The sequence below is a fragment of the Propithecus coquereli genome, unplaced genomic scaffold, assembly GCF_000956105.1.
Source record: "Propithecus coquereli isolate 6110/MARCELLA unplaced genomic scaffold, Pcoq_1.0 Scaffold763, whole genome shotgun sequence".
Classification (NCBI taxonomy): Eukaryota; Metazoa; Chordata; class Mammalia; order Primates; family Indriidae; genus Propithecus; species Propithecus coquereli.
The window spans coordinates 47,075-57,622 of NW_012153763.1; the positions used below are offsets into that span (position 1 = coordinate 47,075).

Consider the following 10,548-nt stretch of genomic DNA (forward strand, 5'->3'; position numbering starts at 1 on the left):
ATTTTGGAACCTGGAAGCCAAGTCGGACGGAACCACGCGCTCGCCCCGGGCTCCCGCCGGGACCCGCCCCGGGGAGCCAGCGCCCCTCAGTCGCGCCGGGTCCGGCCCCCGCGCCCGCCCGGCCGAGCTCAGCATCTGGGGAACCAGGTCCCGGCCCCTCCGCGGGGCGAAGCTCGGCCTGCGCTGCTGGCCGCCGAGGGCGCCACTGTCGGCGGGTCCCTCCCGGCGGGCTCGGAAGCCGGCCCTGGGGCAGCCAGACACCGACTGCGGGAGACGGGGGGTCCCCACCCGGATCACAGCCCTCCGCGGCCTGCCCGGGGACGCCCCGCGGGGCGCCAGCGTCCCGCAGCCCCAGCTCCCGCGCCCCCACCGCAGGCCGCACCGAGACCCGGAGAGCTCGCCCAGGACAGCGGCCCACGCAGCGGACCCTGCGCACTGCCGGAGAGCGTCGGGTTTCCCTAGAGACGGGCTTCGCCCCGCCTCCGCCCCGCCCCACCAATCATTGCTCCCGCCCCGCCTGGGCTCCGCCAATCCCCGTCCCGGTCCTTCCCCGGTCTGTCACCACCCCGCCCCGGGATCCGCCAATCCCCGCCTTGGCCCCGCCCCTTCCGCCCCGCCCCGCCCCAGCCCGGGCTCCGCCAGTCCTCGCCTTGGCCCCGCCCCTTCCTACCAGCTCCTCCTCTTGGCCCCGCCCCAGCTCCGCCCCCGGTCCTCCGCGTGGCCTGCTGCCTGGACTGAGGCCCGAGGCAGCCGGGCCGGGGTTCTAGGGTTCCAGGGGCGCCTCCTCCACACCGTGTTCGCGCTGCCCCAGTGCACGTCTCTCTCCTCCGGGCCCCCCGCGTCCCCCGGTGGCCACCTTGGTTCCTTGATCCCCTGGCCCGCGGCCTCTCAGACCTGCCCCTCGGGTCCCCAGGTCCCCTCGCCGCCGTTCCCTCCGAGCAAGCTGAGCTGTTCAAAATTCACAGTTAGGGAGAGAAAAGCCAAGTAAAACTTCAGAACATCCTGCAAACCCGTGAGGTCGTAGCACCTGCTGTAGGTTGAAAGGCGTCTCCTCCCTTACCTGTGAACGTGACCTTATTTGGAAACGGGGTCTTTAGCGGTCACGCTGGGTTAGGGCGGGCCTAGGTCCAGTGGCGCGTCCTTAGCAGAGGGAGGTCTGGAGACACAAACAGAAGAATACGCTGTTCTAAGCCCGCCCATTTGGTGTCGCTTTATTACAGCAGCTCTGGGAAACGAATGCACCACCAAAGCATGAATGAATTTAGAGAAAAGAAAACTGTTTGTGGCAAATTTGGCAAGTTTGACAATTTGGTAGAGAATTCTAAACATTATTAATAAAATGTGACCCCCAAAAACGTGCTTCTAGAAACTACTACAAACTGAAAAGAATTCAATATGAAATGCTTATATTCATGAAATGAATGCACTGACACATTTTAAAAATTCAGTGTACGAAGATTAAAAAGCTCTATTTCCACAAATGAATACAAATGCAGGCCAGGGGAAAAAGCTCATGCCTGTAATCCTGGCACTCTGGGAGGCCGAGGTGGGAGGATCGCTTGAGGTCAGGAGTTGGAGACCAGCCTGAGCAAGAGCAAGACCCTCAGTTACTTGGGAGGCTGAGGCAGGAGGATGGCTGGAGCCCAGGAGTTTGAGGTTGCTGTGAGCTATGATGATGTCACTGCATTCTAGCCCAGGTGACAGAGCAAGACTCTGTCTCAAAAAAAAAAGAAAAAAAAAAGAAGAAAAGAAAAACATACAAATGCCACTAAAGTATGTGTTTGAAAGGAATGTTTTCATAATGATACATTATATTCATTTAAAATATTTAAGATTATTAGTTTTAAAAGTTTTTGGTGAATTGATAAACTTGTTAAATTCAGCAAATTATTATAATAATTTAGGAAACTGATTGTCAGGATGATTGGCTCTCAGCAAATTACTGCCTGTATCTAGAGTCGTGGTGTTAGCAAATCTGAAATGCTGACTGAACCCACTGCTACTGTTATAAAATTGAATGAAATATTAGTGACGTCTGCCCGGAAAGGGGAGTGGTATTTCTATGAAAATTCAGTCGAAGGCTTTGGAAAGTCAACAAAGAAAATTCACTTAAAATTGCAATCAAGTTAGACGCCAGTGAGACACTTGTAAAAGATTGTGGGAAACGTGATTTGTTTAATTCTAAAAAGATTCCTTCCCCAGATGGCTTCGCAAGTGTGTTCAAGTTCACATAAAGGATTAAACTGACACTGGAAGATAGAGACAGGCACAGGGTGCCACTGTGAGGAGTGGAAATCAGCCGACCCCAAACCTGTCATCAAAGCAGCAAATAGACATCCTACGTACTAAGTCAAAACCCAGTGTTGGCCGGGCGCGGTGGCTCACGCCTGTAATCCTAGCTCTCTGGGAGGCCGAGGCGGGCGGATTATTTGAGCCCAGGAGTTCGAAACCAGCCTGAGCAAGAGCGAGACCCCGTCTCTACTAAAATTAGAAAGAAATCAATTGGACAATTAAAAATATATAGAAAAAATTAGCCGGGCATGGTGGCGCATGCCTGTAGTCCCAGCTACTCGGGAGGCTGAGGCAGAAGGAATGTTTGAGCCCAGGAGTTTGAGGTTGCTGTGAGCTAGGCTGACGCCACGGCACTCTAGCCAGGGCAACAGAGTGAGACTCTGTCTCAAAAAAAAAAAAAAAAAAAAACCCCAGTGTTTCCGGTGGGTGGGCAGTTTTGCGTGTGTGGCTCTCCAGCTTTGGACAGGTTTTTAGATTGACTAAACGATGGCTACAAACTTCAGCCTGTCTCAGACCCACATGGGGGGCCTGGGAAAACACAGCTGCCTGGCTCCTATCCCCGGAATTTCCTGCGTCAACCAGGCCGGGCAGGCCTGAGCATCTGCGTTGCTAGCAAGTCCCCGGATGATGCCGATGCCGCTGGAACACGGGCCACACTCTGAGAACCACGGGGCCGTGGCGTGCACGTGGGAACAGAGAGAGGGTGCTGGAGGGACAGGGCGGGACGATGCCATCAGATGCGAGCCTTCAGTCCGAGGTTTTCAAGCCTTTTTGCCTGGGACCTGCAGCAAGATCCCAGGACCAGCACAAACATAACTAGAACAAAGAGTTTCATGACAAGCTCACCCCACTACATGCCGGCACCCTAATATTTTCACGTAGTCTATTCTTTTGTATACCATTTCACTAAAAAATAAAATGCAGGTCATGACCCACAGAATTGATTTCACAGCCCACGTTAGTTGTGAATTAGCACCACTTGCTAACGGGTCAGGACTGATATTTAGAAAAGCACAGCCACCTCAGAAAGCACGTCCTGGCTACGCCGCCAGAGGCTGGACGGGAGGCTTCCCTTAGGAGGTTGGCGCCACATCCAGGAGAGAGGGGTGGCCCAACCACGCCTGGCAGGGAGGTGGAGAGATACTTACGAAGACTTGGTCACCAGTCCGTTAGCTCAGTGGGATGGGAGCATGAGGTGTCAGGAGACTCTGGAACAGAAAACCCAGCTCAGACATCCTCTGACGATAAAAGGTGACTTGCTGGCTCAGGAAACAGTCCAAAATGGGGACTTGAGGTTTGGTCTGATTCAGTGGCCCAGTAGTGGCAGCAAGTACCCAGCTTCTCCTGTCCCCTCAGCTTTCACCCAGGGCTGGCCTCCGCTTATGGCCACGAGGGAACAGAGGAGCCTTCCAGACTCCTCTCTCCTCGTGGGCTCTTAGCAGAGCCCAAGCCCTTTCCAGACACAATCATGAGGGGATGGGCTTCACTGCTGGCTGGAGGCATTAGGGTCCACTCCTAGAGCTGGGGGACAGAAGTCCCCATCTGATTGTGTAACTTGCTCCATGAACAAATTTCAGTGTCCCCGATATGTTTCTTTCTCTTTTTTTTTGAGACAGAGTCTCACTCTTTTGCCCGGGCTAGAGTGCCGTGGCGTCAGCCTAGCTCACAGTAAACTCCTGGGCTCAAGCGATCCTCCTGCCTCAGCCTCCCGAGTAGCTGGGACTACAGGCATGGGCCACAATGCCCGGCTAATTTTTTCTATATATATTTTCAGCTGTCCAATTTAGTTGTCCAGATAACTTCTTTCTATTTTTAGTAGAGATGGGGTCTCCTTCTTGCTCAGGCTGGTCTCAAACTCCTGACCTTGAGCGATCCACCCGCCTCGGCCTCCCAGAGTGCTAGGATTACAGGCGTGAGCCACCACTCCCCGCCCTGTTTCTTTATAATCCTCACCTTTAACTACTTCACCTTTTGTTTCCCAGAAATGATGGATTTTCTCCAAGACAAAGAAGCTGAGATTCTGAAGGCCCCTGAGCAGACTCTTGCTGCGAAGACCCACCATCCCCACGACCTGCCCCCAATGCACACGGCCCCTTGCTAGTTACACCACATCTGTCCCAAGGCACACAGCCCCTTGCTAGTTGCACCACAACCTGTCCCAAGGCACGTGGCCCCTCCTTTAACAGCCCCTGATCTCCATTAGTAAGGGATATGGATTTGAGGCAGCTTCTCCTGTCCTCACAAGACATCCTTCATACTAAAAATTCCTTTCTTCCTTTGCAATCTTCATCTCGATAATTGGATCTTTGTGTGACCAGCAAGTGCCCCTAGCCCGAAACCTCCTTGTGGTTTCGGTAACAACTGAATGGCTCCCAAGAACTCCGGGAAAAAAAGGAATTCCATTCCCTCTCCACCCCAGGAAAGTTGGAGTCCTTCCTTAGGCTGGAGGAAGAGGGATATGAATGTGGTGAGGCCTCCACAGAGATGACCTGGCTGCAGACAGCTATTTGAGTACTTAGCGCAGGAGTGAGCCCAGGTTACCATAAAGACATGAGTTGTGGTACCCGGGCCAGACGGCGGCAAGGATGGAGACGATCTGGACACGTAGGCAGATCGCACAGGTAGTGTGGCAGATTTAGCTAACACCAGGTTGGGGGCGGGGTGGGGATGATGAAGGCCAGTTTCTGGCAGAATGGCTGCAAACTTAAGTAAACTATGGGAATGAATAGGAAAAGTGTTTTTACTGCTATGAGAATGAAATTGAAAGTGCAGTAAAGAACCGCCTGCAGAGCTGTGAGACAGTTGCTTTTTTCACTGAACTTCTTCCCTGAAAAACAACGGACATCAGAAAGATTGACGGAAGAGGCCTTAAATGCAACTTCATGTGCACTAAATGAGAGCAAATAAATTTTAAAAAGTTACGGTGCTGACCCCAAAAGTCAGGAATTAATAAAAAGTACAAAAGGAACACCGGTCTACGAAGAAATGATGGAAAGACGACGGCAGTTTTATTTTGCATGAACCACGCTTTACGATAAATAAGAAAATAGGAAGCAGGAGCCGTAACGGAAGCACAGCGCGGTGCTCGTGAGCTAAGAACGCAGGGGGCCGGCCCGACGTCGGCGCTGACGGACCACGGGGAGGCCGCCGCGGGGACCCGCCCGCACCTCCCCACGGGAGGGGTCGCGGCGCGGGCAAGGAGGGCGCCGCGCTCGGGACCCAGAGCCAGCGAGCCGCGACCCGGCCCGGCCCGCCCCTCAGAGGAGCCAATTGCTGGCCGCGGCCGCTCGGCCTGGCCAATGGGGCGGCGGTAGGGCCCTGTGGGCGGGCCCCGCTCGGCACAAGCCGCGGCGGGGCCGGCGCCGGGGACGCCTCTAGGACCCGGGGGACCCGGGGGCGCCGACTCCCGGTGCGGCCATGGGCCCGGGGGGAGCCAGACGCCGCGGGGCCGAGGCCGCCTCGCCCGCGCCGGCCCCGTTCGTGCGCGTAGCCCCCGCGCTCTTCCTCGGGAGCGCGCGCGCCGCGGGCGCGACGGAGCTGCTGGCGCGCGCGGGCGTCACCCTGTGCGTCAACGTCTCCCGCCAGCAGCCCGGCCCGCGCGCGCCCGGCGTGGCCGAGCTGCGCGTGCCCGTGTTCGACGACCCGGCCGAGGACCTGCTGGCGCACCTGGAGCCCACCTGCGCCGCCATGGAGGCCGCGGTGCGCGCCGGCGGCGCCTGCCTCGTCTTCTGCAAGAACGGCCGCAGCCGCTCGGCCGCCGTCTGCACCGCCTACCTCATGCGGCACCGCGGCCTCAGCCTGGCGCGCGCCTTCGAGGTGGGCGGGCCTCCCAGGTGGGGCGGGCTTTCCAGTGGGGACGGCCCTCCCAGGTGTGCGGGCCTCCCAGGGGGGTCGAGCCTCCCAGGTGGGCGGGCCTCCCAGGTGGGCGGGCCACCCGCGCGGGGCGGGCTTTGGGGCTGGGAGCGGCGCTTCCGGGTTGGGCGGGGCCCACTCGGGGGCGGGCCTTCAGGGCATTTGGGCGATTTTAATTCTCCTGTTTGCAGATGGTGAAGAGGGCTCGCTCTGTAGCTCAGCCCAATGAGGGTTTCTGGTCTCAGCTCCAGAAGTACGAGGAGGCCCTCCAGGCTCAGTCCTGCCTGCCCAGGGAGCCCTCGGGGACAGCTCTTCCCAGCAGCAGCAGAGCCACCCAGCCTTAGGGGTGGTCCCTGAATCCTCAAGCAGGGCAAGTCTCAGGCCTGCAGCCCCGGGAGGGGAGGGGTGGCAAGGGGTGCTTGGGCCCTGATAGGAGGTTGCGGGCCTCCCGTCTTTCCTGTCACACTGAGTTTGCGTTTCCCCCCATTTAGCCTCGTCTCCCTGAAACGCAGCCCAAGAGGGCCTCTGTCCCCCTTGGTGGTGCAGGGGTGTGCAGACGGAGGAGGGGACTGGGAGGGCCCAAGCCCCGGAGACATACCGCCCCTCCCTCCCTGCCTTCCTCCACCTCGCTTTATTAGACAGGCTTTGGTCAGGAACATCTAAACCACTTGAGGAATTTTAGGCAACTGGATGCAGGGAGACGGAGGCAGGTGATTCAAGGACAGGAGGTCGGGGGTCCCAGGGGCCCACCAGCTGGACCTGAGCAGCTGCCTGTGCTCTGACCTCCCAGCTCTCGAGGACACCTGGAGCTGCCCGCACTACCTCCTGCCAAGCCACAGTACATCTCCTTCCTCCCGCCTCCCAGTTCTCTCGCTGGTCCCATCTCAGAACTGAACACAGGGTCCCGGTGGCCGCAGGGCGTGGGCCTGGGGGCTGAGACTGGCCGCTGCTGTGAGAAGCAGGGGAGCTGGAGGCTGTGCCAACAGACTGCCCGGCTCAGGCACCCTCGGGGCCTCAGCCTCTGCACCCACCTCCCACCTTGACCTCTCTGCTTCAGTGACTTTCCCGAAGCCACCGTCAAGCCAACGATGGACACGCCCTCCCCCAGCGTGGAGGACCCCACAGGCCGTCATGAGGTGCATCTCAGCATCCTGATTCCTCTTCTAGGTCAGACAGAGCCTTTGGACATCCTCCGGCCTCAAGACTATCCTTGAAAATTAATCGCCATCAACACTCCTTAAATAGACATGAGGAAAGAGAAAAGGACAATGGGTGATGTGTGTGAATCACAGGCAGCGTGGTCATGGGTTAATACATGCAAACATACATGTTTATATTCTGTACGTGGTAGCAAGTGAGCGCTGTGGTTGGTGTTCACCGTTTCCCTGTTCCACTACTCCTCCCACGTTCCCTCATCCTCAGCCAGTGCCTCGCTGGTCACGGGCTCTACCTGGCGAAGGACCTGGGCCCCGAGAGGCCTGCCGCACAGGTGCCATTGCCTCCTTTACCTGCACCGCCCAGCCCCCACACAGCACAAAGCCCCACTCACTGCCCATTCAGGGTTGGGGCAGTCGCTCCACCCAGCAAGGCAGCCCATTTGGCCTGATGCTTCAGTGGCCTGGAGAGCCCAAATTGCTAAGTGGTGTCTCAGCCTCCTGCCCACTGGGACATGGTGTGTCCCCAGGTGGAAGCATCCTCCCTGGGAACAAAGACCCCCTGACTCAAAAGAGCCCAGGGTTGGGGGAAAGGGAACCACACATTTGCGAGCAAGGCACTGGGGTCATGCGAGGGGCAGGGAGGAGGGATGCAGCCCTTGCGCTCCTCGAGTAGGCTTCTGGCTGTGACAGGAATGACACCAACCGGCCACAGGTTCAGATCACGCACCACACCTTGTGGGTCGACACCCAGCCTTGCACAATGTCACCAGTCAGCCCGGTCAGCAGTGCTAGCCCTGCAGGCCACGGCCCCTATCATACCGTGCTGCTCACGGTAGCTAACCTGACCCAGCTTCGTGGGGGGCTCACCTGGGCTGGGCTCTCTCCCCCTAAGGGCCCCTAAGCTCACTCTCATAAGGGAGCTGCTGCCGCTGCCTCCACCTGGCAGGTGAGCTGAGCAGTTTCCCAGCAAAGTCAGAGCAACGCTCTGGGTCCAGGGTTTTGCCCCTCTGATCCCGGCTCAGGGCAGGGCACAGACCTGACCTCTGACCTGGCCCTTGGGTGACAAGGGTGGGTCACAGCAGATGCTTTTTATCCCACCAGCTTCGTCTGAGAACCATCCACTGTGGCTCCCCACAGAGGCCCAGTTCCCCCTAGGAGCTCTGCCCGAGGGCCAGGACGGCCCCACCCGAACACTTCTTCCTGCGGGGCCTTTGCTGCCACACCCGGGGCCCTCTGCAGCCCTCCCGTCTCCATGCCCACCTCCTAGTAGCTGAGGCTGGGAACCCCTCCCTCCCTTGGGCACCAGCACATGTTAATGGGGGGAGTCCAGTCCCTGTGCATCCTGGGCAGGCCAGGGTATGGGGGGGCGCATCAACTGCTTCCCTGCCCCAGGTCGCCGAAAAGCTGGAGTATGAAAATACCCGCGGGAGAAACCTGGGACTCTGACAATCCAGACTTCAAAGTTCCTCTCCCCCAGTTAGGCCGGGGCGGGAGTGGGGAGAATTCGTCGAGGGCAACCCGGATGGGTATCTGTGAACAGCTGGCCTCCTCCCCTCCCCCAGGCCTCGAGCAGGCTGCAGTGGGGGCTTCCTCCTGCTGGTGGGGCAGCTGCAGGGGCGCTGGAGGCTCCTGCAGGGTTGCAGATGGCAGTAACCTGCCCTCACCGCTCACCATGCTTCCCGCACTGTAGGGTGTCTCCGAGGGCTGACTTTGATGCTGCAGAACATGTTTCCACTCCCTGAAGACGGGCTTGTGTTGACCCTTTATATACACGCGGGATGGGAGGCATTCCTCCCCCTGCGCTGGGGACGTGGAATGGATTCTCTGGCCCTGCCGGGCTGCCCACTCCCCTGCTCCTGTGTGCAGAACTGGCCACAGTGGGGCAGGTGCCCAGGGCTCTCCAGGAGAGGAGGGATGAGACCCTAACCTGCTACCCAGAGTCCACCTGGGGAGATGGCTGGAGAGACTGTCGGGGGACCCAGGGTGGCAGGACCCAAAGCTCTCTGGTAGGAAGGGCAACAAGGCCCCTGAGGTGAACTTACCCCAAGGGTGGCCAGGACAGGCTACTGTGGCGCCCCAAATGCAGACCTCACGTTTTTCCAGCTCCAGCCCCACGGCCCGGTGGGCTCTGAGGAGTCCAGTGGAACTGGGAGCGCCACCAAGGCCACCACCTAGGCAGGATGCTGGGCTGCCTGAAGGCAGCGAGGCAGGGTCCCACTCAGTCCTCTCCCCTCCTAAGTCTTGGTGCAGGACTTACCCCAACCTCTGAGTGACCATGTGAGCCACTGGTGAGTTTGGGATGGGGGCCCTAGGGGGTGACTGTGTCCCTCAGCTAAGATTAGGGCATGTGCGACCCCTGAGATCGCACGGGGAAGGTGAACCGATGCCTCAGTGCTCAGCTCCACATCCGTGAACACATGCTGGCCGCCTTGGACGTCCTTCCCCCCATCCTGGGAAGGGAGGGCACAATCACACGGGCTGCAGACGGGGACCGAATCCGGGCAGATGAGACGCTACTCAGTGCTGACGCCGCAGTCAAGCGCAGAGTCTAAGTCAGCCTCGCACTGCGCCGCACCTCGATGGAGCAGAGGGGAGAGGTGTGTGGGGTCCCTGGATATTCCTCCAGCCCCCCAAGCCCCTTCTCCCTAAGAGTCTGAATTCTGTGATGACGACAGCAAACATCACGGCTGCCCATCTTACTCCACAGCGGCCAGATTCACCGCTGCTCAGTGGGCAGCTCCTGCCAGGTGGGAAGGCCACGTGCTGGTCTGCAGCACTTCCCCGGGGGCCCAGGCCCCTGGACAGGCTCAGCCCTGGGCAGCCTTCCCCAGGCCAGCAGAGAACGCAGCCTGAAAGAGCGGGCTGCAAGCTGGGGTGGGAGCAGGCAGCCGGGTCAGCCTTAAGGCCCCAGCGCTGGGCTCCGGGACAATGGGTCCTCCGGGCCCTGCCGGCCGGCATTAAGGCAGCGCTGCCCAGCAGAACGTTCTACGATGATGCAAGCGACTCGTCTCTAACAGCCACCCCCCACCCCACGCATGGAGAGTATTTGACAGCGCAGCCTTGAGGCTCCGGGGCTCCATCACAAGCTCCGCCGACCACACAGACCGCCCTGGTTGACTCGGGGTTACTATGAGAATCCCTCCTGGGCCGAGGCCCCTGAATGGACCGATAACATCGAGGTCTCCACTCTACACTCCCCGGACGCACAGACCGCATCGAGAGGCAGCCCTGAGCCCGATGTCCCCAA

General features: G+C 59.0%; 1 protein-coding gene across 1 annotated transcript; it reads left to right on the plus strand.

The window, feature by feature from the left end:
* Positions 1-5,709: 5,709 nt before the first annotated feature.
* Positions 5,710-7,436, plus strand: DUSP28 (dual specificity phosphatase 28). Its single transcript, XM_012662425.1, has 2 exons — positions 5,710-6,108; positions 6,336-7,436. The coding sequence occupies exons 1-2, from the start codon at positions 5,710-5,712 to the stop codon at positions 6,486-6,488; spliced, it is 552 nt and encodes a 183-aa protein (XP_012517879.1). The 3' UTR covers positions 6,489-7,436.
* Positions 7,437-10,548: the final 3,112 nt, after the last annotated feature.